Below are 27,688 nucleotides of genomic sequence, written 5' to 3'. Positions count from 1 at the left end.
TCCCCCACGCACTGCTGACACAAAGCCACTCCGACCCCACTGTTTGAACAATCTGCAACTTTATTTCAGAGCAGAAATAAGTCATTTCCTAACAATAAATATAAAAAAAATAATAATAAATTAAGGTTCGAAGAAAAATACGCAACAGAACAAAATCATTAATACTGACAGAGTAGAAAATGTTGTCTAAAGGGGTGAGAGGCCGGATGGGCCAGCCCCCAGCCTGGGAATGTCTGACACAGGCCATTGTCTGCCCCCAGTCCTAGCCGGGCCCCTGTCACACACACATTCTCTCCACAAAGTACAAAATATATATTTAAAAAAAAAAAAACCCTCCACACAACCAAGCATCCTGTGAGGGCCCCGAGGAAGCAAGTGTTTGGCCCGTGGGGGCTGAGGATGGGGCCTGGGGGGCTGAGGAAGGCACTAGAGGGACGGGAGAACCGCTGTGGGTCTTGCCCAGCTGACTTTGCCGTTTGTCCTCTTCTCGTGAGGTACCCTGCTCCTGTGACTGCTGCAGGCTGACCGCCCCACCTCCTGAGACGGCGAAGGGGAGGTCAGTTTAGCAATGTCCCACGTGTGTGTCCAAAGGCCTTGGCGGGGCTCCTGCCCCAGGGGATGCTGGGAACACGATGGTGACCGCTAAGTGCTTGGCTGTCTGTCCTTTGTAGGTGAAGAGGCCCCCCTGCCCAAGGTCCCTGAGCATCTCCTCAGCTCAGGCCAAGGTATCGTCCAAGACCCCCCAGCAGAGCCCTCAGGGTGGCATCAGTAAAGAAGGACTAGAAATAAATAAGGTCCCTGGTGGCCCAGCATGGAGCTGGCAGGAAAGCCAGTCTGTTTCTTCAAGTATTCTTAGCTGAGGGGGTCACGAGGTCTGTCAGGGCTCAGATGGGGATCCCCACTGTGTTCACCTGGTCCTTGAGGCCCAGCAGGCTGTAGGCAATGCGCTTCTGGTGGCCGGGCAGCCGCACCCCAATCCTCTTGATGTCGCTGTGCGGGGGAAGGAGAGAGGGAGAGTGAGCGGCCTGCTCTGGAGAGGTGGGCAGCCATGGCAGGGAGGTGATGGGAGAGAGGAGGGACTGGGGAGGGGGCCCTCGGTGCCTGGGGGGCAGAGCTCGTAAGGCAGAGGTCTGATGAGTGGATGCATATCCGGAAAGCCTGCCGACAAAATTCACAAAACGATTGAAGCGCTGAACGCGAGCAGCTTTGTTTTTTTTTAAATCAAATCTGCACAAAATCTATGGTAGGTGCTGTTTTTGCCCCCATTTTGCAGACTAGAAAACTGAGGCTCAAAGAGGTGAAGTGACTTGCCCAAAGTGACCCAGGCTAAGAGGTGGAGGAGCTGAATCAAGCCAGCTGTGAACAAAGGCTTCCCTCCCCCACCCTGGGGTCTGTCCCCAGGTAAGGCTCCTCCCCAGGCAGCACTGATGCCATCACCAGATGCCAGGGACCCTCTGGGGGTGTCGCGCAAAGCTCTCTGCCCGAGGTCTCGTCACAGCCATCGCCTTATTTCACCTCCACTCCCTCCAAGTTCTCATAACGGAGGAAGGACTCAGGAGATCCTTGCTGAGGGGCCATCAGAGGTTAAAGTCCTGCTGGTCTCTAATGGGAGGGGCTTTCAGGTGACCAGATCCAGTGACTAGGTTACCCTGAGGTAGGGGTTTTCCCTTTAGGGACCTCAATTTCCTCACCTGTAAAATGGGATAACAGTGCCTAACTGGAGAGTGGGAGATCCCGGATACTGGTGGCAGAGGGGTAAGGCGGCATTAGTACCAGATAGAAAGACGCGCCCAGGAGCCCATAGCCCTTCCCTGCCCCTCCTTTCCATGCCCCTCCATCCCCTTGTAAAACCACTTACACTCCAAGAGCCCTGGAGCAGACCTTACTGCTTACTCTGGGAGTTTCCTCCTTCACCATCCTCGTCCACCAGCCCAAACCCATGAAAACACCAGGTTTTTACGGGCCCTCTCCTGGCTGTAAAGGGAGCTAACTATACGGTGCAAGCTCCTATTTGCAGTTCCAGAGACATGACTTTCAGGTGTGTGGGAGGGCGGCTCAGGGACTGAAGCAGGAAGGCCAGGAGTCAGACATCTGGGAGAACTTCCTAACCTAACACTACAGCGCCATTTCTAACCTATGCAGTTGAGGGTGTTGGAAAAGAAGCACTGTTTTCCCCATACCTGCAGGTCTAAGTGTGGCTCCCAGGTAAGTATTCGGACCAGCAGGGAAGGAGGCACTTACTGAAAAGGCAGGATCCTGGGCCCAACTCCAGACTCACTGACTTTGAAGTTCTGAAGGCAGGGCAGGGAGTCTGCATTTGATCAGATCCCAAAGACCCTGATGTATGGTTTAAGGACCAGTGGGTTATGTTAGCTATAGCAGAGCAACGGTAGGGCCTAGTGCCCCAGGCTCATCCCCTCACTCCCAGCCCCTCCCAAGGTCCAGGATAGGCCTGGTAAACAGTAGGCCCTCAAGGAGTGTCTGCCGAATGAATGAATGAATGAATGCTTTAGTGGCGACTGAGCCATTGCCCAGGCTGCCTGGGGCCCCTCTCCCAGGTTGGTGAAGTTAACCTGACAGGGCGGGAGCTGAGGGTGCTTCTGAGGTCCATCTAGGAGGAGGAGTCCTGGGCTGGGAGGCAGGAGGCCGAATTCTAGTCCTGGATTCCACCAGAGTCTCGGGTGGGTCCTGTCCTGTCTTTGGGCCACAGTTTCTTTATACGTAAAATAGGAGCTCTGATTAGATGCTTCTAAGCCACCTGCCCCAGCCCCAGTCTCTTCCAACACAAAGCCCCCCAAACCTTCCCTGCCTCGTTTCCTAACTATAAACAGGGACACACACAGGATGAGGCTCCCAGACCGGCCAATGCCTGCGGCCTCTTGCAAGTCTGTTCCTGCCCCAGCCTCAGTTCCCCACTCGGAGATCCAAGGCAGTCCCTTCCTTGGATCAACTCCCATCACAGGGGTGGGGAAGCACGTGACTGAGGCCGCCTTCTTCCTGAGCACTCGCAAGGCCAGCCCCGGCCTCAGGGAATTCAAAGGCCACAGTCTCCCCGGTGAGCACCGACTGTGCTCTGGCCCTTGGTGCAAGGAGAGTGGAGGGAGAGGTGGCCTGATCATTCATCCTCTCAGCAAACATCCCATCAGCGCCACGCCTGGCACTCGGAGACCAGAAGACCCATCCGCCAGTGTCCCCACGCCCTCTCAGGACGCCGTATGCCACAGCCTCGCACACCGGATGGGCCTTTTGCTGGACTGGGTATTTTTCTGGGGTGTGACATCCACTGCTTTCATTAGCTCCTCGAAACACATTTAGAACCACTCACTACTCCAGCTAGAAACTCAAGTGAGTCCAAAATAACACGATGCATGCTCAAGATGAGAAAAGGTGGCCACTGTGGGACCACAGGGAACCGGGCGGCCAGCCCCCTGGGAGGGGCCAAAGGAAGCAGGGAGGCAAAGGCGGGGGTAAGGGCATTGAAGCCGAAATCCAGACCCCATCCCAGAAGGGCTGAATTCTGAGAGCGGCTCAGAGCCTCGCACTGGGATCCACAGCATGTGCAGACAGAGCTTTCGGGGTGCAAAAGCACTTTGAGACCCCCCTTTCTTTCATTTAATTGAAGTAATGAAGGAGGCAGTGGTGTGAGTCACACAGGCCCCAGATCTGAGCACCAGTGGAGCTGATGGGAGGAGAAGCAGCGTGGAATGACTTCCTGCCTTTATGCAGGCCTTTTCAAAACACAGCACACACACCCTCCACCGATCCAAGACAGCCCCGTCCCTGCTCCTTCCTGCTCGTGGGAAAGGAATTGGCCGAGGAGCACCCCGGGCTATTTCGGGAAGCTTCTACGAACATGTGTTTCCTGTATGCACTTCTCCGTGCCCTCAGCTCTGCTCACCCAGGAGAGAAGCTGTACTGTCCTCAGTGGGAGCTCCTGGAGGGGCAAAGGGGGCCGTTCCAGGTTCCCAGGTTAGAGGAGGGAGCCGAGGAACCCTGGTATTTGCCCGCAGGCTATGGGTGGAAAGCAAGGGCATGGAGGAAAAGGGAAGAGCGACATGGGTTAAGCCCTCACTGCGTACCAGGCATATCATCTGTATTGCACCCATGCAATCCCCACAATGGGGAAACAGAAACCAAGGTTCAAAGATGGAACCTAATTTGACCAAAACCACCGGCTAGGGAGTGGCCAGTGTGGGCTCGAACCCAGGTGTGACTGCAGAGCCCAAGCTTTGGACCCTGCAGTTGGCTGGAAACAAAAGATATCCTGGGGCCCGTCTCTTCTCTCCACATTTCCGTGCCGCCCTCTGGTCAGCTCTGTCCCTGCCTGACTTTCATCCCAGCCTTCCCCTGGGACAGGCTGGGGCCTAGTCTGAGAGGCCTTGAGCAACAGGTCAGAAGCCCAGTTGAGCAGTTTTCAGAGGCCTTGGAGAATGTTCAGACACAGGCCCAAATCCCAGAACTGTGACCCAGAACTGTGGGACGCCTGGGTCATCCCTTCCCATGTGATTCCCAAAACCTCTCAGCCCCAAGGCTCATTCCCACCATGACTTTGGACCTTACACAAGCTGGGCTATTGGGAACTAACAGTATTTTTAGAAGCACAAAAAGCTAAGAGGGTAATGTCTTCTCCCTCCTGGGGTGGGAGGAGGTGTCCATGCCAAGTCCATGCCGGGAAGGGTCCCTGATGCTGGAGCTGGGAGGAGAGAAGAGCTCCCATAGGGCAGCCTGACAAAAGGCAGAACCCAGGGCCAGGGAAAGGGGCAACTGCCACTTCTTGCCAAGCTGGACCGCAGAGCTGAGAGTCAACCACACGGGGAGAGGTGCCTGGGATGGGCTGGCCTGGTGCCCTCTCTCCTCGGCATCAGCCAGGGAAGTCCGAGGGCTCTGCCCATTTCTTCTCAGCGTCCTGGAGAGGAACACTGCCCCTAACTGGCTGCGTGACCTCGGGCAACCTATGTAACCTCTCAGCCTCAGTTTTCCTACTTAAATAGGGAAGTAATAATAGCATCTATTCACAAGGCAAATAGGGAATTCAACCAGGTGATGGCTGTGAAGTGAAGCCTTTCTTTTCTCAGCTACAAATTGTGTGACCTGGAGTAAGCTGTGTAACCTCTCTGAGCCTCAGTTTCTCCACTAATGACCTCCATGGTCCCTGAGCTCTGGATCCTGACTGACCAGGGCTGGAATCCCCCAAATGGCCATGGACCCTGGGCTGTACTGTTTCTGACCTGCCCAGTGGGACTACTGACGGGAACCACCTGCCAAGTTATCATGAGGGCTGATTCAAAGTGCTCAGGCACAGAGCTGGCACAGCTCACGATAAATGCTATGGTTATGATCACAATTACTATTATTTTCTCACTGTGGAAAAAAGATGTAGGAAGGGGACGGAGCCACGAGTAAGTGACCAGAATTGCTGGCTGCCAGCCTGGTTCTGCCCTTCCTGCAAAGCCACCCTCCCCAAAAGAGAAGGAGAGAGAAAGAGAAGAGAGGGGAGCGTTGGGAAGGTAGAGAGAAGAGCAGATGGGTGGTGGAGCCAGAGGCAGCCTGGGGAGGCGGGAGGCGGGAGAGGGCAGGCACGGGCGGGGAGGAGCGCAGACTCACTCGTTGGTCATCTGCACCACCTTCTCGATGGCCGTGTAGCCGGCCGCCAGGAAGTGCTCAGTGTACTGCTGCATCTTGATGGATTCCAGCCACTCGGACACCGTGCGGAAGGGCACACCCTCTGAGCCACTGGTGCTGGGCAGCCGGATGGACACCCTGCAACAGGAGATACCGGCCCGCGAGTGAGGGGCTGCAGGGTCCAGCCCACGATGCTGCTCCCTAACCCCGGCAGTTCGCTCAGCTGCCCTGTGCCTCGGTTCCCTCAGCTGGACAACGGGGCAGCCACGTCAGGTGGGCTTCCGGGAGTCTGCCTGATGTGTCGGGAGCAGTCAGTGTTTATAGCTCCTGCCACCCCTCTGCTTCTACTGATGATACCACCACCGGTTACTACAAAATAACCAAATGTTAAGAGAGTCAGGTTTTCAGAGTCACGGTCCCAGCCTGGCCACTTGCCAGCACATAAGACACTTAATTGCCCTACGTCTGTTTCCTCATCTACAAAAGGGGGATGATGACAGGACCCAACTCCTAAGCTGTTTAAATGAGTTAAGACACGTTAAGCGCTGAGCACATTTACTGTGTGTGCTGATTGGTTCCGTTAGTGCCTCCTGAGCCAACCCGGTCCAGTCTGAGTAAAGCCCACGCGTAACTTCTGAGCCCCTTGCCCACCACCCCTGGCTGCCCGTTACGCTGAAGTGGCTCAGGAGTAAAACTGGGGGCCCCCTGGACTGAGGGTATGGAACCCACCGGGGGTCGAAGTCAGCCAGGGTCTTGAGGGATTCGGGGGCGCGGATGAGCTTGTCCAAGATGCTGACAATGTCGGCGAACTTGGGGCGGCGGGCGCGCTCCTGCTGCCAGCACTGCATCATGAGCTGGTAGATGGCGGAGGGGCAGTCCATGGGTGTGGGAAGCCGGAAGCCGTCATTAATGGCCTTCATCACCTGGGGGAGGGGGCGAGCAGGATGCTCAGGGGTGCCTTCACAGCCCCCAAACTCCCCCATACACAGGGGCTGCTAGAGGAGAGAAGGGGAGCCCCCGAAACAGCGGGGTTGGCCTCCTTCCTTAGGCACGACACACAACCTTCAGCGCTACACAAAGGACAGGTGCTAAGAGGATGTCTCCAGAGGAGGAAGGGTCTCCTGACTTTGTTCCCTCACAGGGTATCCTGGGCAGCAGCCATGCTGTGTGCCCTGCAGCAGCCTCCCCGCGGTCTCTGGGCACCTATACTCTCTGCTCCCTTCAGCCAGAGCACTCTTCCCCTCCGTGTTCTCACCCGGCTGCTGCTGCTTTATTGTGCCTTAGTCCTAGCTGAGACGTGACCTCCTCTGGGAAGCCTTCCAGGCCTCTAGGCTGCATGAGGCACCAGGCACTTGCACACACACACACACACACACACACACAGATACACACATGCGTGCACGCACACACTTCCCCCACACCCACTACTTCTTTCCTCGTCCTTCTGCTGAGTGTAAGCAGGGACTGGGTCTGGAGCTCAGCACAAGGCCTGACACATGGTAGGCCCTCAAGAAACATTCACGGAACGAACCAATGAAGGGGTGTACCAGATGAAGATTAGCCCCCAAAACTCTTCTCTGCCCAGCCCCTGGGATTCGAGGATGAGTAAAGGGTTTCAGTTCAGATCCGGATGGGGCTGGGCAGGGCGAGGGGGCCTACCTCGTGGTTCGACAGCTCCCAGTAGGGCCGCTCGCCGTACGTCATCACTTCCCACATGACGATGCCATAGCTCCACACGTCGCTGGCGGAGGTGAACTTGCGGTAGGAGATGGCCTCTGGAGCCGTCCAGCGGATCGGGATCTTGCCACCCTGTGGGGACCTGGCCAATCACTATTGTCCCCTAGGCCACCCCCAGGACGATCGCAGTCAGGGCCCCTCCTCCATGCTCCCCAGAGGTGTTCTTGCCACCTGAGGCCCACGCCCCAGGTGGGCAGGGGAGAGGACCCCGGAGCAGAGCGAGGGCTGCTTCACCTCACTGAGGCCCCCATCCCAGGTGACAGCCGCCCCAGCCCTTACACTGGTGGTGTAGGTGGCCTCGGGGTCGTCCTCCAGCACACGGGACAGGCCGAAGTCAGACACCTTGCAGACCAGGTTGCTGTTGACGAGGATGTTGCGGGCAGCCAGGTCGCGGTGGACGTAGTTCATGTTGGCCAGGTACTTCATGCCGGCCGCGATGCCCCGCAGCATGCCCACCAGCTGCAGCACGCTGAACTCGCCATCCTTCTCCTGCCAGAGCACAGGCCCTCAGCTGCCAGCCAGCCAGCCCCGCGCCCACCAGGGCCCCTAAGCGCCAGCCACAGATCCCGCCCCGCCCCGGCCCACATCCTTACCCGAAGGAACTTGTCCAGAGCCCCGTTCTCCATGTATTCGGCGATGATCATCATGGGCTTGTCTGCAGGGGTGAGCACAGGTGTGAGGGGATGGCCACAGGTGGAGGGAAGAGGCGCAGGCGGGGCGGGGCTGGGCACAGCTCTGAACAGAGACCCTATTAGAGGCCCCGTGGGCAGCCCCTCCCCCACCCCCCACGTGGGTCTCCCACAGCCCACTCTGAAGCCGGGCCTCACATTTGGAGACAACGCCCTCCAGGCGGATGATGTTGTGGTGGCTGAACTGGCCCATGATGCTGGCCTCGCTGAGAAAGTCCACCCGCTGCTTCTCTGTGTAGCCGGCTTTCAGCGTCTTGATGGCCACGGGGACCTCCTTCTTGACCGACACCTTCAGCGTGCCCTTGTACACCTCCCCAAACTCTCCTGCAGGCAGGCGATGTGGGAGACATCCCAGTCAGCCCGGGCGTCGGCTGCTCCCAACCCGTACCAGGTCCCTCGGCGAGCGCTTAACCTCACCTGCTCCGATCACCTTCTGCCGCGTGACACTGGACGGATGGATCTCGGTGGTGAACTTGAGCACAGCCTGGTTGGGGTCTTCGTATGTGTGTGGGTCCACGTATGTCTTCAGGGGCTTCAGTTGTTCTGGGAGGGGAAGGAAGGGCAGGGTCACAGACAGTCTGGGGAGGGGAGGGGTCCCTACGAGGGGCTGCCTTGGGGGAGGGGGAGGAGGAGTAGGCAACAGTCCGGGCACCTCAGGAGCCTCTGGCTCAGCCCTCTGAGCTGCCCAAGGATGCCCAGGGAGTGCTCTGGCTGCCCCCATCTCTACCACAGAGCCGGGGAGGCCCGTGGGGACAGCAGGCCAGGCATGGAGACGGCGCTGCATCTCACCTGACTTGGAAAAGTAAACGTCTTCCGAGGACTGGCGTGTCCGCAGGCTCTTCCTCCTGAGAGACCCCATGGGAAACCAAACACGCAGGGAGGTCAGTGACCTGCCCCAGCCGGGGAGCCTCCTGACCCTACTCTGGTCCAGGTTGCGGGCCTGGTGCGCTCAACACTCTGCTCAGTCGGGCAGAGGCATGGAAAAGGCCAGGGGAGAGGAAACGAGCAAGCCGGGCTCACTCCTTGGGATCTACACCCCGTAATGGCCCCTTAAGTGGCTGTAACGAAGGCTCTCCTCATTAGAGCTCCCCAGAGCTTCCTGCCCGCGTGTCCCGAGGAAGTGTGGACGCACTGTCATAATGACCACCATGCCCTGAGCCTCGCAGGTGCTGTGCTGAGCCCTTGACAGATCATTACATCTTTACAGCCCCCCGGGAGGCAGGGACTAGATTTCTATCAGCCCCAGTTTCCATACAGGAAGCTGAGGTTCCTGCCCCTGTGTCCCACCTAAGCCCCCAGGGCATAGGCTCCAACGAACCTGCGGTGGATGAAGAAGCCAATTCCTGCCAGCACCAGAAGCAAGACCACACCAACGGCCAAACCACCAATCACTGCCATGTTGCTAGATCCTTCCACGGCTGCCAGGGAGAGACCAGCAGGTGACAAGGGAGCCCCCCCCTTCAAATCATGGTAATACCCCCAGTTGTACTTTAGGGCCCCAAGACACCTGCCAGGTGCCTTTACTAGTGACGGTCCATGAGGATATTTATTCCCATTTCACAGATGGCAAATGAGAGGGCTTCCCCAGGGAATAGAGCAGGTAGTCTCAGGTGTGTGGGACTCTCTCCGCGATGCAGGATTTGAACTGGGCCCGCCAATGCCACAGCCCACATCCTTCCTTCTCACAACACTGCCCTGGGTACACAGCTGGTTCCCACACCCCCAGCCTTCAATTCTGCCCCCTCCCCACACTGGACTGACCCACACTGGACTGTCCTAGGCCCTGGCCGACCAGGAAGGGGACACTTCTAAGTTCTTTGCTCCATTCCCTCCGCCCACAATGTCCCAGTTGTTTCAGGACTCTGGCCTGGCCCACACCCCGGTCCCTGACTCACACAGTGTCTGGAACTCGTGCACCTTGCTGCCAGCACCCTGGCCCTCCTGCGTCAGCGCCTGCACCTGGACCAGGTAGATGGTGTCCGGAGCCAGGTCATCCAGGGTCACGGAGAAGCCTTCAGTGCGGCGCACGTTGTAGCTGTTGGAGTCCCCCTGTGGGTGTTTGGTGGGTGGAGGGACAGACAGTGAGGGCAGGGCCATCAGCTTAGCCCACCAGGGAGCAGCCCCAGCTTAGCAAGGTGACAAGCTATGTTAGCAACCTCGATGCTCACCTTACAGAGGAGGAAGCTGAGGCTCAGAGAAGTGAAGCGACTCACTCCAGGTCATAACCAGCAAATGCGTGACCCAGGACTCAAACCCGGTCTGTCTGATCCCCAAGACCTGGCTCCCCACCACCCAAGACTATCTCTTCTGGGGATTCCAGAACACTATGTCTTCTTTCCCACAAATCTCTGCTGGGCTGGCCTGGGAGAGGCAACTCTCAGGAAGACCCCAGACCCCACTTTCCTCATCTGCAGAACAGCGCTTCTTCAGATGGCTGTGTTGTGCAGTGAGCGTCTATGTGACCAGCTGGTCCTCTGTTCGAAGCCCAGCGGGGACAGCCCCACCCCTTTGAGAGTTACCTTCTTGCGGTAGGTGACCTCGTACTTCCACACGCGGCTCTGCTGCAGTGGAGGAATGCTCCAGGAGACGCTCAGCGAGGTGGTGCTGCGGTCCTCCAGCTTCACCTTGGGGGGCTCTGGGCAGGACGGTGGGGGGAGGGGAGCGGTGTGAAAAGCCACACGGGGGAAGGGGAGTAGTGGGGATGCACCCAGACGCATTCCCATCCACAGCCCAGGCTCCTTAGATCCCGACCTGGGATTCTCAACTTCCAGCTCCAGAGCACAAAGTCCCAGGCTGGGCCCCACCACAGGCCGGCACATCGGGGGTACCCTGTGAGTACTTATGAGTGCATAAATAATAAAACTAAAACAATATCTGACTCTTGCTATAACCTCTTTATGGACCAGGCACTGTTCTAAGAGCCTTATATACAAGAGTTTATTAAATCCTCTCAAAAGCCCTAGAACGCCCATTTTACAGGTGAGGAAACTGGGGCTCAGAGAGGTTAAGTAATCTGCCCACCGTCACAGAGCTTGGAAGTGATTACAGGGACTGTGTCTTTATCCACTTGCTGCTGTCTCTCTCTGAACCCAGCCGAACCCTGAGTGGCCATCCTCATGAAGCCCCACCTGGGCGGGCCCCAAGGGCACAGCTGCCACCCCTGGGCCCTCACCTGTCTGGTTGATGCTGACGCTGGCAGTGAGGAAGCTGCGGCTGGTCACCAGGTCCGAGACGCCGTTGCGGGCCTCTACGGTGAAGGTGTAGTTCATATGGGGCTCCAGGTCGCTGACTGTCACGCTGGTGCGGGTCAGCCCGTGCGGTGGCTCCGAGTAGCGCACGCTGGCCTCGCAGGGACCGCACTCGCCTGACTCGGGCCAGCACTGCTCGCAGGTGACAGTGTAGGTGATGTCCTCGCGGCCCCCGTTGTCCTGGGGGGGCGTCCAGCGCAGCTCCACTTTGGCGCCCATGCCCACAGCCGTGAGGTAGTGCGGGGCGGAGGGCGGGCCTGTGCAGAGGGCAGAGGGCAGAGCTTGGATCCAGGTAGGCCTGGACATGTCAACATCACCACGCCCAGCTCTGTCACCCCTCCCTGACCCGCTGTGAGACTCACGCGTGCAGAGCACTGAAAGTGGGTCCTGCGGGGCCCGGAAATAGCCTTCCTCACACTCGCAGGCGGTGGCCCCCTCGGAGGACGGCAGGGTGTGTTGGGGGCACTCCAGACAGGGGCTCTCGGATGCCTCGGATTTGAAGAATCCCGGCGAGCAGGCTGGCAGGCACAGGGACATACATCAGCTCAGCCTGTTCTCACCCCGAGCGACTTTTCCCTCCCTGGCCCTGGGACCCCTGGCAAGTCACTAAACCTCTATGGGCCTGTTTTGTCATTGGTAAAAGGTCTTGTGATGAGAAAATGCGTGGTAAGCACCTAGCTCGGGCCAGACACCCAGGAAGTGCCTTGCCTCCTGCTCCAAAGCTTTGCAGCCCCCTCCCCAGTGGCTCTTGCAAGAAGCACCATGCCCCTGAGCCTGGCATTCAAGGCCCACGTCTCACCTTCCAGCTTCCTAAGAATCCTATCTCACAGCTGGCTCAGCCTTGGACAGCGCCTGCTGCCCACCTGGAGAGATCCTTTAATCCGTGCGGACCAGCCTGGCAGGTCCCCACCTGGACTGAGAGCTGCCCAGGGCAGTGACTGCTTCTTCTTCGCCATTTGTGTTTGCTGACTCACAGATCAGACGGGGGCATCAGGATGCTACCTCTGCAGGTGCGCCCCCCGCCCTGGGACCCGACCGCTTTCCTGTTCCGGGGCTGGCTGACCAGGAAGCAGGAAAGGCCAGGCCCCCGGCATTTTCTCTGGACCTGCTTTCAGGGACCCAGTCATTTCCGCCACTCACAAGGGCGGCCAGAAAGCAGCTCTCCCTCCCCCGGTGGCAGGTCCTGTCCTGGCCAAGCCGGGGGAGCTCAGACACCTGACTCCAGAGGCTCCTTCCTCCCACCACCCTATCCTGCCCCTGCCTGCCCCTGCCCCAAGCCCTTTCCTGGTCCCACAGACAGGAAGCTACCCAGACACTGTGCAGGGCTGTCCAGGGATTGCGCAGCTGCTGAAGTGGCCAAGGTGGGGTGGGGTCACCCAGGGACCTCTTACCCAACCCTACAGTTATCGTTCCCGCCCTCAGCTTACTCTGGAGAGGGTCCTGAGATACCTCCAGCCTCCAGCGTCATGGTCATCAAACACTGATCCTCAACTCTGCGTGCAGCCCAGTGCATGGACCTCGAGATGAGACAAAGCCCCTGACCTCTGGGAGCTAGAGCACGTGACAATGTCCACCATACAGGGGTGGGCAGCAAAGACCTACTGCACAGCACAGGGAACTCTGCTCGATGTTATGTGGCAGCCTGGATGGGAGCGGAGTCTGGGGGAGAATGGATACACGTATACGTATGGCTGAGTCGCTTTGCTGTGCACCTGAAACTATCACAACATTGTTAACAGGCTATACTCCGATATAAAATAAAAAGTTAAAATAAATAAATAAATAAAGGGGTGGGCAAAGGGCTAAGGGGGTAGAGACAAGCTTGGCTGGAGGTTTGTGGAGTCATAGAGGAGATATTTCAGCTGGGGTTTAGAGGCTGAGTAGGAGTTCAGCAGGGCAGAAATACTGGGAGGAGGAGTTAGGGGTGAGAAACAGCAAGGCTAACACAGGAAGTATGAGTGCCTTTGTGGTCGGAAATCAGGGAAGCAGCAGGCAATGAGGCTGAGTGATCTCCAGGGACCAGATTGAGAAAGGCCTTTAATGCCAGGTCAAGGACTTTATCCTGGGGGCAGTGAGAGCCATTGAAGGTTTGATGTAGAGAATAATGGCATAGTCAGATCTACGTTATCAAGAAAAATCTGTGGACAGTCTCCCTCCTTTAGTCCTCTATGCGAGCAGAGAGAGGTGGGGAGTCAAGGGACAGGACTCAAAGGACACCCAGTTCCTAAGGTCTTGGATAGTGACTTTCCGTTAATGACTGCTTGCTGGAGGCCCCAGGGGGACCATCCCAGAAGTCTCTCTCACCTCCTCTGGCTGTCCTGCCACTTCAGAATGTCAGCACAGGCCCTGAAAGAGCTCAGGCACACGCTGTAGGGAAGGGGGCTTGTCCAGGACAGAAGGGACCTGGGACCCGACTTCCTCTGTGCAGAGCCTGGAGCCCCAGTTACAAACAGCCACCACTGATTCAGCAGCGCTGTGTGCAGTTCCTGGGCTATGCACTTGACATTCATTTAGTCCTCACAATAAGTCTGTTATACTAGGCACTGTTATCATTCATTCCACTTTGGAGGTGAGGAAACTGAAGCTCAGAGAGGAAAAAGAACTTGGCCAAGGTCAACAAGCTCCTAAGACACGAACCCAAAACCTAAACCCAGGATGCCTGACCTCGAACCTCCCTCCTTTCTCACAAACATTTCAGTTTGGAGCAAAGAGAAATCAATGTTCTGAAACAAGCCGGAAGAGAGAGGAAAGGAGGTCCGACCTGCTTCAACAGCCAGAAAATCCCCAAACTAATTTCAGAGCAGCTGGGGGGCGGGGCGAGGGGCTGTGCCCCCTCTTAACATACGTCTTCTCATACTGGGCACATTTATGTCCTATGGGGAGGAAAGCTTAGAATCAAGCCCGGGGGGTGGGTGGGGGTTTGTTGGGGCCTCCAAGCGGCCTCCTTCAAGGAAGGCCCAAAGGTCTTTCAAGCCTCCTATTGTATTTAAGAAATCCACGTGTATTTTGCAGTCCTTCTCATAACTTATCTGTTACGATACAAAAATAGCTCTCTCCTCCCCCAAATCTTCAAGTAAAAATGAGACTTCAGAAAGCTGGGCTATGTTTATCCTGGGATCTCAATTCCCCCAAATGCCCTGACTTGTCCACCCGAGGGGCTCATACTCAGGGTAAGTGCTGGCTCCAGGTGGTCCAGGCCCCGCGGAGTAGGGGTGCTCAGGGGCCCCTAGAACACTATCGCACCTTCCCGGCTCAGGCTCTCAGGCTGGGGAGGGACCACGAGCCCCCACAAGGTTTTAGCCACCTGCAAAACCCACAATGTCCCCACTCCCCACCACGTGGTTGCTCCCCAGCCCCCAGCCCTATGCCAAGAGGCGGAAGTGGGGGAAGAGGCGGGTTCCATTCTTTGGTCCCAGAGCCCGGGGGTGGCCCGTCTGCTGCCAGCAGGAAAGAGGGAATTTGGAGAGATTTCCGCTGCGGATGTGCCAGATATTACAGTGGAGAGGCAGCACCAACAAGGCATGTACTTGCCTGACGAGAATGTGGTGCCCCCTCCTCCAACCACAGAACTTCAAGGGGCCCTGCCAGAGTGTGCCCGTGCTCAGGGGCCCCAGAGTTCATGTGTCTGACACCAGCAGGCCCCTGTGTCTTCCTGACTTTGCCTGGTTGGATTTCCTGGCGTGCAGGGCAGGCAAGTGGGGACAGGGGTCACACTTTTGGTGTTCACACATTCTCAAACATACTCACATACACAAACTACCCATGGTGCCTTCGCCAACCAGCAAACTCCTATGCATCCTTCAATACCCAGCTTGAGCTCTTCTACACAGCCCTCCCAGACTGCCCAATTTCTGGTCCCCTTCTGACCATTAGGGCATCTATTACTCACTCTTATGTTTACCAAATAGAAATTGAGCGTTTCCTACGTGTCTGGCACAGTGCTGGGTGCTGGGAGACCATGGCAAGATAAACACTGTTTCTGCTCCAGGGGAATTCACAGCCTGGCTTTCATGCTCCACTGGAAATGATTTCTGCACATATTAGGATCCTCTATGAGACTGGCAGCTCGTGGGGAGCAAGAATTATCTGTGTCCCGTGTCCCAGCACAGGGTCTGGCATGCAGTAGGTGCTCAGCTAGTGTTTGCTGACTGGATGGATGAATGAATATGTGAGTAAAGACAAAACCCACGTGCTCATTAAACACGAGCTCTAGGGCCACAGAAATGAGCGGCGTTTCAGTTCCCAGGGAGACCCTGCGGGGACAGTGCACCGGGACACCACCTGCCTGGCACCGGAGGCTGACTCTGACACACCTGTGGAGAATTCCTCTGACCCCAGTCGCCTGGCAGGCCCGGGGCCACTCCGAGCAGGGGAACTAACTGGGGCATGGTGACTGCACCCAGGGCTGCACCCCAGCTTTTCCAGTTCCCGATGCCCGCCCCTCAGATGGCAGCATGGGGTGTGACTCAGGGACATACACCCTCTGGCATGACGCAAATCCAGCCCCTGGCAGAGCCCCTCCCCCAAGGCCCAACAACCTCCCGGGCTGCTGGTGGTGGCGAGGTCACAGGGTCAATCACAGGGTCAAGAGGTCGCAGTGACAATTCCCTGCAGCCAGTCACCTCCCCAAGCCATGCCCAGCTGACGACCACGTGCACCCCCTCAGTCCAAGGATGCGAAGCCTGGACTTCGTCTGGTGCCCTGATGGGCAGCAAACGGCGACCCCGTAAGTTACTGACCCTGCAAATGAGGGGAACTGATAACTCCAGACCCCGGCAGCTTCTCAGTCCCCAGCAGGCCCTGTCGCCCCCATGGAAGCAGTTGTCCCAGTGGCCCAGTTGCTGCTAGCACCTTGCCCTTTTCCCACACACCCTGGGGAATTATCTGTACGCATTCCTCCACCAAGCTGTGATAAGCACAGCCTCTGCTTCCCGCTGTCTCCCTACCACCAGCCTTTTATCTTCTGTTTGCTTTCCCTGCCTCCTTCCTTCCGTTCTGGGGACTCACTCACCTCAGCGAGGGAGGGAGGGGCCGCCCCATGGAGCTGCCAGCGTCTGAATTTGCCCCCAGTGTGAGCTGAGGGCAGGGTGAGCAGGGCACAGAGGTGGGAGCTGCCACCCCCAACCCCCCATTCAGGCCAGAGGAAACTCCACAGAAATAAGGCCCAGTGGCACTCCCCAGGGAGGGGACAAGCCCAAGAGTCACAGCGCACAGAGTTCCCTACCTGGGGATCAGCCCTGTCCCGACTGCCAACAGCCCCTGCCATGGCTCAGGGACACCCTGTCTAAGGACCACCTCAATCAGCTCCTCCCCTTCAACTCTGGACCCTGGGAGAGGCCTGGGCCACTCAGGATGCCAGCACTAGGACCCGGCTCCTTGCACACATTGTGAGGTCACCCAGTCTGCAGGTTGCCAGAGCAACCCAGGTTCTCAAAAGGAACCACGGCAGAAAGTCACAGGAGGTAGGCTCTGATCGCTAAGTCAGCAAGGCTCCAACCTACCCATTTTACAGGTGGGGAGAATGAGGCCCAGAGGGGACTCACCAAGGTCACACAGCTTGTGGGTAGAAAGATATATGCCAGGGGCACTTGGGGACAGCCCTCCCCATGCCAGGCCCCAGCTCTTTTGGTCACTGTTTCCTCTTTCTGGGCCTCAGTTTCCTCATCTGTAAAATGAGGATAAAGTCCTCAGGTTCTCTGGGTTGTTTGTGAAGACAGAAGGAAACCTCACTTGGGAAATGCTCAGCATGGGATGAGGTGTCCATGAACTGGGGGACAGAGAAGCTGCAGGAGCGAGGGGCTGGGCCCCTGGAGGGAGCAGCAGCCTCCAAGGAGGGAATTCCTGACCCTGCAGCCCCACCTCCAGCTCCGGCCTCCCAGCTGCTGGGCTGAGCCTCTGGCCAAAGCCGCTGGCCACCTGCTCACCTGGCCGGCAGTCCCCACGGCTGAGGCGCTATCTGGGGCCCCACCAGCTCAGCTGCCGATGCCAGCACAGGAAGCAGAGACAAACAGGGAGACAAAGCCTCCCCGGGGGAGATGACGGTCAGCCTGAGTGACTCCACTGTCCCCTAGGCAGGCCTGGGGAGGGAGGGCGGGGAGTGGGGGAGCTGGAGGGAAGCTGGCTCATTCCTGACATAGCTCACAAGAGCTCTCTGGGCAGTGTGCCCACCTGTCCGCACAGCACCTGGGAGGTGCCTCTCTTCCGTTGTCCATTTAACTCTTTCTTGAGCTGAGAGCTTCCTGGGGAAAGAACTCTCAGGAGAAACAAACGCTGGGAATAACCTGGACCAGGTGCTGGGTGACCTTGGCCTGCCCAGCGCCCTCTCTGGGCTTGGTTTGTCATCAATAAAAGCCACAATGGGAGAATCTGGGTCCATGGCCCCGTGGAGGGTGAGGCGGCGGGGGGTGGGGGCAGGCAGACCCTGCATCTCTCTCCATTTCTCCCTTAACATGCTCGGTAAGAGCCCCTCAACTACCTCACATCCTGCGCCAGGACCCACCATCCCGGGGCTGCCCTGAGAGTCTGTCCCAGGGCCAGGAGCTGAGTCAGGGATTCCAAAGGAACTGGTCATTTCCCACCCCGTTTCCTGACCCATCCTCCAGCTTGGACGCTGCTGCATCACCTAGATTCAATCCTGATGCAACTAAATCTTAGCTGTGTGACTCCAGGCAAGTCTCTTCACGTCTCTGAGCCTCAGTTTCCTGTCTGTTAAGTGGGGCTGATAACAGTCCCTGCCTCTCACGAAAGGTGGTACAGATTCAGCAGGAACAAGATAAAGTGCTCGCCGAGCTCATGCCTGCCCTGGAAGAGCACTTTTCTTTTCTTTCTTTTTTTTTTTGAAGAGCACTTTTCTACAGGAATTACTGTTATTATCTCCACTGGCATCCCGGTCAGGGGTGCTGGGGAAGGTCTGGAGGGATAAAGAGTAGCCGGGCTGGGGGTTCCCAACCACACAGAGGGTCCCTAAACCATGTTGAAGGGAATTTTGGGAGAGGGACCCTAAGGAGGAAAAACCAAGGCAACAGGTGGCCGGCAGTGGAGAGGGTCCCACAAGCAAAGTCAAAGATTTCGCTCCTGGAAACCAGTCCTCCCTACCCTGGGGTGGCTCAACTCTTCACAAACAAAGCCTGTGAGGCCCTGACCCCCCACTTCCTGGGGAGGGAAGCCTGCCCCCCTTCCTGGAGAGAGACACCCCTCCCCAACCTCAACTGTCCACTTATCTCTGCAGGGCCTGAATCACCAGCCTGTGGAAAGTTTTCAGCTGCCCCTCACCCCGCACCCCTGCATTCTTGTGTGAGGATGTCATGTGGGAGGAGTCTGCTCAACCCACTGGGCTCCCTCGCACCCCCCCCCAGTCATTGTCTGAAACTGGGAGTGTGCACTTGAGGTCACCTAAAGCAGGGGCCGCCTGAAGAGCAGAGGAGAGCTGGGAGGACAACAGGGTGGTGGGAAGGGCCAGAGCAGAGACTACACCACAGGCACAGAAAGGCTCTGAGGGGACATGTCATTCAGGGGTTTGCAGACTGTGTTAAGCAGGGTTCTGAGGATTTGTTTTAAGAGGCAAGTGGAGCCCATGAGAAAGGGCTTCAGGCTCCTCCAATACCTGAAACTCTTTCATGGGTTGCAGGATCCATGGCTAAAAACCAAGTATACAGTCTGCTAGTATAGTTGAACTTCTTGTCTTACGGACAAGAAGCCTGAGGCCAGAGATGAAGAGAGATTTACTGAAGGTCACTCAGTCGGTATGTATAGCTGTAGGGCCTAACCCCCCAATTTCTCAACACCCTGCTTATCTCAGCAAAGAAGCTCCCAGAGAGAGGGGATGAGCTGGCCTTCCAAAGGTCAGCCTACATTCCACAAATGCCCTGCCCCACAGCCATTTCCAGAAAAAGTCACCCATTGAAAAAATCCACGTTGCTCTAGAGCTTTCCGCTGTCACAGGTCCTGGCCGGGCCAAGCCACAGCCTCCCAGTGTGAGCTCACTAATGCCCAGGCCCTGTTCCCAGAGAGAGACTGATTTAATTGGCCCCCTCTCTGGGCTCAATCTGTCATCAGTAGAAGCCCCGATGGGAGGATCTGAGTCCATGGCCCTGGGGAGGGTCAGGTGGGGAGGGCAGATCCTGAGTATCCCCCCCACGCAGGCATTTTTCAAAAAGTTCCCCAGGTAACTGTCATGTACAGCCAGGGGATGCGAATCCTTGTTCAATTAACTCACCTCCATGTACAAAAGAGGAGCCTGAGACCCAGAGAGGTTAAGTGACCTGCCTAAAGTCACAGGGAGTTAACAGAGATGGTACTAGCTCCTGGGACTGTGCTATGTGCCCACAGTGCTGGTATATAATAGATACTCAAGATATACTTGTGGGATGAATCAAAAATAACAATCACACTTAAAAACGCTTATGTGTCAGACGCTGACCTAAGAACTTTACAAGTATTAAGTCATTTGATTATCATAACAACCCTACAAGATGGGCACTATGTTCATCTCCATTTTACAGATGAGGAAACCCGGGCACAGAGAGGTTAAGGAACTGGCTTAAAGTCACACAGCTAAATGTAAACCTGGGATTGGAACCCAGGTATTCTTTCCTAGAGTCTTCACTGGTAACCTCCATACCGTTTCTCAATGTATTCATTCTCGGTGAATGAGTGAATCCAATCATAAGGCCAGGAAGCCTCCGAGATCTTCACTAACAGAACCACTGCATGTCTGAGCAGGGACCACCTTACCAAGATCCCCACATCCCAGAGCTGAGACCAGATCCTGGACCACAGCCTCCACCCCAGTACCCCCTTTCTCTGCCACCACAGCAGCGTCACTCACCCTGGCAGGCGTCCTCCACCTTCTCGTAGCCTGCTTCGCACAGGCACTGGCCAATGAGCACTAGCCACTCGCCATCCACTGCACAGTGCATGCGGGGCTCCTCACCCCCGGGCGGCACCACAGCGTGGTCCAGGCAGGTGCCATCCACGATGGCCAGGGAGGGCGCGTCGGAGCCCGCGATGGTCTCGGGGAAGCGGGCCAGCCCCTTCAGCAGCTTGGGACACTTCTTGTAGTAGACGCGGACAGAGAGCAGTGCCACGCAGGCACCAATGTCCTGAAAGGCCAGGTAGAAGCCCTTGCGGCTGAGCGGCCCCACGGAGCGTTCCTCCACGTTCAGCTTCACGTGGCGTGCTTCGAAGTCGCTGCTGACCGTGATCTCGTCGGGCGCGATGGTGTCGATCTTGGTGAACTGGCGCTTCTGGAAGTTGGTACCATAGTCCACGTCAGACTCGGCGTAGTAGAGGTTGAAGGTTTCCTTGCAGGAGCTCGCGCCCCCAGGGAAGCTATTGCAGTCACGCACGGTGAACTTGAGCTCGATGAAGATGCGCTCGGCCTCACCGCGGTATACCCAGTTGGTGCGGAGCCAGTTGTCCTGGTCGCTGGCCACCACATTGCACACGGAGTACATGTAGATGGGCATGTCGTCCATGATGTTCTGCATGAGGTCCCACTGCACGGGGCCGACAGGTTAGTGTGGGCAGGTGCCTGGGGGAAACTGAGGCCCAGAGGCATCGCCCAGGTGGCAAAGCTGGGCATCAGGAAGCTGCTCTATGGTTCCTGCTGTCCTCATTCTACAGGGAAGGAAACTGAGGCCCAGGGAGGGGCTTCAAGTCACCGTCACACACTACAAGTGGCTGAGCTGGATCTGACCCCCTGGTGTCCCTGACCCCAGTGTTGCAGTGCTGAACCCGTATACTATACAGTGAGCTGAGGGTGGAGGCTGGGGGTCCCATGTGACCTCAGGCAGGTCACTTAAACTCTCTGAGCCTCAAAGTCCCCATTGTACAATGGGGGCAAAAACTACCTCACAGAACTGCTGTGAAGATAAATGACAGAATGTCGAGTGCAGAGCATATTGCCTGGTGTGGGTGACAGTCATACGAGGCAGCTGGTATCATTATCATTATTCTCCCTATTATTATTATCATTATAATTCACTGTGTAGACGTGTGTGAGTGGCAGGGAAGAGGTTAAGTCAGAATCAATGGATAATCCCCCATCACTCCTCAGAACATTGCTCAGCCTCCTCCAGGAAGACTTCCCAGGTTGGGCCAAGATTGGGGCAAGTGCTTCCCCCTGGCTCCCACAGTCTCTGTTACCTTAGCACCTAAGTGGTGACAACTACACCTGGCTCCCACACGAGATTCTGAGCTCCTTAGGGCAGAGACTGCATCTAGTTCATTTCTGTATCCCCAGGGCCTACCTGAAATGGAGTAGGTACTCAGGAAAGTATTTGTTGAATGAATGAGCAAATGAATGAAAAAACCAGAAGGGGCCAAGGAAAAAGACCTGGACTGCATTGTGTCACACGGGCCTCAGATGCCCTTGGGCCTCAGTTTCCCACTCTATATAATGACTGGGCTGCATTAGGTGATCTGTGCTCTCTCCCAGCTGAACATTCCAGGATCTTGGAAATCCACTAGAGGTAAACTCCAGGCCTCCTCGGAGCTAAGGTGACCAGGGACAAGTGCCTGACTCCGCAGGTCTGGCCAGCAATAGAGACTGTCCCCAGCTATCCCCCTGGAGACACCGCTCTCCCCAGCTAAGGCCCCAGAACAAATTCAACAAGGGGAAAACTGAGGCCCAGAGAGCAGCAGTATCCTCCCCAAGGCCACACAGTCGTCACAGGCAAAGCCAGGGAGAGGACCCTGGGGTCTGGCCCACCGGTCCAGGTCACAGCAGGGCAGGGCAGAGGGAGGGGAGGGAGTGAACTTGGGTGGGAAGGAGGCAAAACAAACTCAACCCCGAGCAGGAAAGGGAAACAACAGCTGGAGGAGCGGGGAGAGGGCCCGGCAGGAAGGAACCTGATCCGGTTTCCCGGGGCTGTGGGGACCTGGGAGCCCACATTCCCTGTCTCTTCCTCACCCCTCACTTCCTGGGCTGGGACCTCAAAGGCAGGGGGAGCCTTTAACCCCTTCCCACCCAAGAGGGGAATGAAGGGAGCGAGAGGGGGTCCCTTTTGACCATCAGCCTTCTGGGGCATCCAAGGGTCCTGCTCTGCTAGGGCCTTCAGCTGTCTCCCCAGCTCTTTCCACCTCTCGGGTCCTTTCCCCACCTTCCAACCCCAGCCTGCCCAGTTGGTGTGAGAAGCAGGAACCTGAGTTTGAACCCTGGCTGAGCTGTTTGATCTGGGCCAGGCCTCATCCTCCCTGGGTCTCAGCTTCCTCATGCCCACACCCGCACCCTGAAGGCTTACCCCTTTGCCATATGGGTGTGTGAGCCAGCCGAGTTCCCCTTTAGCTGCAGCAAAGTCCAACAGGACGACTGGAAGAGATGAGAGAGGGCGCTGGGTGAGCTTGGGGGTATCTTCAGGGGTCAGGCCATGGTGGAAAAGGTGAGAGTCCCCCAGGAATCCCAAGAAGCCCTGAAGGCTTCCTCAGCCCTCAGAGAGAGACCCCACCACACAGGGTCACCATGTCCAAGAGACCCGTCTCTCCAGAAACAGGGAAGCAGAGCTCCAGGCAAGGGATGGGACCTAGTCAAAGTCACAGAGCAGGTTGGGTGAGGCCTCACGTCTCCCAGCCCACGCCGCCCCCTCAGCAGCCCCCAGCTGGGCAGAGCAGGACAGAGCTTGGCCCAGCAGGGGAACAACAGCTGGGTAGAGAGCTGGGGCGAGCAGGGCTATTAAGTGACACCACGCTGCCCCATCTGCTTCCTGAAACAGGGCCCCTCCGCAGCACTTCACATGCACGTGGGCCTTGGAGGCACTCTTGTCCGCTCCTGCCACGTCCCCTCCATACACACACAGCACAAAACACCCTCAGCCCCACCCAGGCCACGTAGCACATGCCTATGCAGCACACGTATGTACACACATGTCTCATGGCCCTCCAAGAGGAGAGAGCTGTTCACAGGTGGGAACAGCTCCAGGGAGGGGAGCAGGATTGGTGGGGGGGTCTGGAAACCGATCTTCCCACCACAAAAGCCACAGAGCAGGCAGGATAAAGCCCTGAACCCACAGGGGCTTTTAGGAGGGACCCAAAGATACACACAGCTGGCGAGGTCCCCTCCCTGGGAAAATCGCTCCCGCTGCCCCCGTCGCTCACACCCTGGCCACTGCCCTGCCGGGGTGCCTAGGGGACCAGGGATGGAAACCATTAAAGAGGACTTCCAGGCCCAGAGGGACCAGGTGCCAGGACCACACTATCCCCAGGGAGGCATCTGGAGACCGAGGGAAGGACACATTGCCAGGGGTTTCCCTAGATCCAGCCCCACCCCCGCTTGGGCACCTCCCACTGGTCCACCCCGGGTTCTGCCAGGCTCAGGGGCTACAGCCAAGACCCAAGACCCCAGTATGGCCCCCTCCTCCATTTCCAAGTAAGGTCCAGGTAGCTGCCAATAGAAGCTACCCTCCCTGGTGGATAACGAGATTGGAGAAACTGAGGCATGGACCCTATACAAGGTCCCTGGATTCCAAGAGTAAAGCCCTAAGGTGGGGGGGGGGGGTAAGGGACCAAGTGCTTACTTCCTTTGGAGTCTGGAGCATGAGGAATATGGCCTCAGAAGGTGCATTCCTCAAGGCCTAGGCCTGGAAGAATGACTCTAAGGGTGCAATCCCAGGCAGGCGGAGATGGGCCTGATTTAGAGAGATGGGGAGGGAGGGGGAGAGGGGCCTGAGGAGAGTCTGAGAAACCCTTTCCTGAGGACAGACTGCCCTGCTCGCCTGGGCTGGAGGCCCCCAGGCCTAGGGATGAAGCACTGCCACCTGACCGCTGCTGACCCGGGCCACGTCTCTCTAGGAAGGGCCTCACAGCCCAGACAGGGAGAGGAAATCCGACGTGGCAGCGGCCCCAAGGCTGAGGGGACAGGGGAGGGTGGCTGGGGGGTGGGTAGGGCAGGGATTTGTTCGGACATGCCCAAGGCTCAGGCTTGGAAAACTCACTAACCCCACTAGCAAATGGAATGTCCTGGCTACACAGGAAGGAATCTGGGGGCTCCAGCTGGGTGTGTAGGGCGGACAAAGGTGAGTGTCCCTCAAGGTCCTGCATACCCCCCTTCCTTAGAGGCGTGGGAAGCTGCAGTCTGCGCCCCTGGGGAAGGGGGCTCATGGCTCCTAGGCTCTGAAGGGTTAACCTGGCACGGAGGGACCCCCACCACCCCTGCCAGAGCTCGCTCCCCTTCCAGACCCAGGCCTGGCTCTAGAAATATCACAGGGCTCATCAGAGAAGAAAAGAAGCCTTCACACAGGAAGGAGCCCCCTCCCAGGGAAATTCCCTAGAACCAATCACCAGGAACAGGCGCCCAGCCCCGGTCCCTCCACCCTGCTGCACGGGTGCGGCCTCTCCCTGAGCGGCCTCCAGGGTCTGAGGCTCCTGGAAGGGGCAGGGGCCAACAGCCCCTCGGCTGGCCCCCGAAGGCTTCACTGAGAAGCCTGGGCTAAGCAGGGCTCATCCAGGAGCCCCCCCGTCCCTCCTCCCACCCCCAGGAAAACCTCCTTCTCAGTCTGAAGTTCCATCATAAATGTCATCCTTCTGGGTCCATATTGTTTTAGGGCTCTTTACTCAAAGGCAGTGCGACCACCCACTCCCCTAGTGTCACCTCCCTGCTCCCCCCATCCCTCCTGAACCCAGACCAGCTAATTGCTAAAGAAGCAGGGAGGCGGGGGACTGGGGGGCGGGGAGGGGGAAGAATGAAGAAGAAAAAGGGAAGGGGACAGAGAGCACATTGGGCTCTTAGGGAATCCAGAAGCCAAGGACTTTCCAGGCCTTCTGAGCGTTCTCCAGCCCACCTCCCAGCTGCACCTCAAGTCAACAAGCCCTGCAGCCCTGCCCAGCTATTCTCCCTTCTCAGAAAAACCCAGCACACACCCGGGTGCGGGGGCCCTGGGCTCCGGCAGCCCAAAAAGCCACATACATGCTCACACCTAACCCTCCCTATACAGAGGGCCCTAGTGAGGGAGGGCTTGGGCCTCCCTGTTTCCCCATTTGTAAAAGGAGGACAGACTCAGTGGCTGTTGAGAATTTAACAGGCTCCATCTGGGTCTCCCAAGGCAGCCTGGCTCCTCCACTCACGGGGAAGGAGAAGGGAAGCGAAGAGCAGCTTCACTTGAAGGGTTGAAGGGACTCGTGTCTCTGCACCCCCAACGCAGCCCCAGGCAGATCCAGCCAGAATCCCGGCAGCTGGGCCATCACTCCCCCACCCCCCCACTACGGGCACACCTCCTTAGGGAGTCCTTCACAGGGACTCTTGAAGCCTAGGGAAGAATGTTCCCCTGTCCTTTTCCTCCCCCCGTTCCATGGGGGGGCACTAGTCTTCTAGGCTGGGGAGGGCTCGGCAGAGGGGCACAAGAACAAGGCTGCAGCACAAGCATCGCCCAGTAGCATCCCTCCTGCCTAGTCCCCCCACCCCCCATGGGCAGCCTTCAAGAAAGGCCTGTAGTGAATCCAGCTGTCTCTCCCCTTCTCTCCAACCGCAATCCCCCGGGAAGGGGGAGGACAAAAAGCTGAGGGGGGGCGGGTATTGAGGATCACAGAAATCCCTGCCACCCACTCCTCCAGCACATTGGGACAAGAGACCCTGAGTGATTCAGGGACGGGGACAGGATGCCACCCCCGCCTCCACCCTCCAAGAGTTCCAGCTCTGGCCTCTTTGCCACCGAACTTGGAACAGCAAAACCTCCAACCCCAGTTTGGGAGGCGGAAAAGGAAGGCAAGGCTCAAGGAAACTTCTCACCGGGCCAGGGCTTCCTCCGCACTTCCCCCTGGTGGAGCCTGCGGAAACCTCCCTCGGCCCCGGCGAGCGGGCAAAACTCGTTCTCAGTCGGAAACTGAAACCGGCCTCGGCTGGATGGACAGGAAGGTCCTCGGCCAAGGGCAAGAGCCCCCATCCTCTCTGCGACCCTAGCCGAGGGGCAACGTCCCCATCCACCACCCGCCCCGCCCAGGGCAAAGTCCGCGGCCCCTCGCGCAGTGCGGCAGCGGGAGCGCTGGGGCGGGGGTGGGTGATGCAGTCCCTCACCCCCGGGCGCTCGGACTCTCTGGTGACCCTGGGGTGACGGCTCCACACCTTGGGCGGCCGCGCCCCCACCTGCCGCATTTCCTCGTTCTGAGTCACCCCTTGCTCAGAACGCTTGACTTTGGGACTTCCTGTCCGCTCTCGCGGCCCGAGCCTTGCCCCCCGAGCCTGGGAGTGCGGGGAGGGAAGGAGGGAAGGCTGTGCGTGGGCAGATTGGCCCGAAGCTCCCCGCAAGCTCTCCTCCCCGACTGGAGGCATAAGGCGGCGTGGAGAAAATCTCAGGGAGCTGGGGCTTCTGCAGGGGTCTGTCTCCTCGCCTGTCGAAGAGACCCCTCCCCAAAATGAGGGGCCTCCACAGAAACGCCTTCTCCACAAAATCGGCGCAAGCAGGTTAGCGAATTCACCGTGAAGCTGAGCCGGCGGAAAGGCCCCCAGGTAGCCCATTCTCCAAGGGACCCCGAGCCCCCGCCGGGACGCGTTCCTGAAACCGCCACCCTGGCTGCAACCGTGTGGCCGCCCTGAGTCCCCCTTTTCTTTCTTTCTTTCTTTTTTAAAATTCTTATTGGAGTATAGTTGCTTTACAATGTGTTAGTTTCTGCTGTACAGCAAAGTGAATCGGTTATAGGTTCATATATACCCTCTTTTTTATATTTCCTTCCATTTAGGTCATCACAGAACATTGAGTAGAGTTCCGGGCCCCCTTCTCTGCGGCCTCTGAACCCCGCGCGCCCAGGCCCCAACCTCTTAGTCCCCGGAGCCCCTATAACCCCGGGTGGGGGAGTCCCAAATTCGTCCCGATCGCAGCCAGCAAGTCCTCCCGACCTCAGCACTCCGGGACTGGGCGGCGCCAGGTCAGTTTCCAAAGTTGCGCGCGTCCAGGCGCGCCTGGCTCTGGGAGGAGCGGGGGTCCGGGGGTCTGGCCGCCGCGGCTGGGTCGGGCCGGGTGGCCGTCGGAGCGCACACTCACCTTCCTTGCCCTGCGCCGCGGCAGCCGCGGCCAGCAGGCAGCCCCACAGCAGGGCGAGGCAGGCGCGGGGTGCCAGACGCTCCATGTCGCGCTCCTTGCTCTCAGCCCGGTTCTCCGTGCCCGGCTCCCGCACGCCCGCGCGCAGGCCTCGATGTCCGGCTCCCTCCTGCCGCCTGCGCTTAACTTCTGCCCCGAGTGCTTAATGGAAGTTGAGTGAGAACCGGCTCCTGTTCATTCATGTCCCGCGCTGACGTCAGCGAAGCCACGCCCTCAGGAATGTCTTTAAAGGGGCCGGGCTGGCACCCAGCGAGAAGGGAGGGGAAGTCCCGAGGGGGTTGGAGGGGCTCTTTGGGCCCGCTGGACTCGCTGGCGCCCCCCAGGTCCTTCCAAGTTTGAGCGCCTCCAAGCGCCAGTGCAACCAGGG

The 27,688-nt window shown here is 57.9% G+C and overlaps 1 protein-coding gene across 1 annotated transcript; it reads right to left on the bottom strand.

Moving 5' to 3' along the window:
* Window positions 1-89: 89 nt before the first annotated feature.
* Window positions 90-27,504, bottom strand: EPHA2 (EPH receptor A2). The gene is made up of 17 exons (XM_082675208.1): window positions 27,265-27,504; window positions 22,540-22,607; window positions 20,124-20,793; window positions 11,659-11,814; window positions 11,221-11,553; window positions 10,568-10,683; window positions 9,944-10,097; window positions 9,367-9,466; window positions 8,838-8,893; window positions 8,466-8,591; window positions 8,187-8,372; window positions 7,953-8,014; window positions 7,639-7,848; window positions 7,282-7,431; window positions 6,352-6,545; window positions 5,605-5,760; window positions 90-990 (listed from the first exon to the last, which is right to left on the bottom strand). Exons 1-17 carry the CDS (start codon window positions 27,347-27,349, stop codon window positions 885-887), a joined length of 2,928 nt encoding a protein of 975 aa, XP_082531334.1. The 5' UTR covers window positions 27,350-27,504; the 3' UTR covers window positions 90-884.
* Between the last annotated feature and the right edge of the window lie 184 nt (window positions 27,505-27,688).

The sequence above is a fragment of the Grampus griseus genome (genome assembly GCF_964374135.1).
Source record: "Grampus griseus genome assembly, chromosome: 1".
Taxonomy (NCBI): domain Eukaryota; kingdom Metazoa; phylum Chordata; class Mammalia; order Artiodactyla; family Delphinidae; genus Grampus; species Grampus griseus.
Note: the sequence above shows the minus strand (reverse complement) of the source record. Positions and strands in the feature narration are given on the sequence as shown.

Coding starts and splice junctions, on each gene's coding strand:
- EPHA2 (XM_082675208.1), bottom strand. CDS start 27,349: ATGGAGCGTCTGGCACCCCGCGCCTGCCTCGCCCTGCTGTGGGGCTGC. Junction 22,608..27,264: donor CGCGGCGCAGGGCAAGGAAG/GTGAGTGTGCGC, acceptor CATCTCTTCCAG/TCGTCCTGTTGGACTTTGCT. Junction 8,373..8,465: donor GCAGAAGGTGATCGGAGCAG/GTGAGGTTAAGC, acceptor GCCTGCCTGCAG/GAGAGTTTGGGGAGGTGTAC.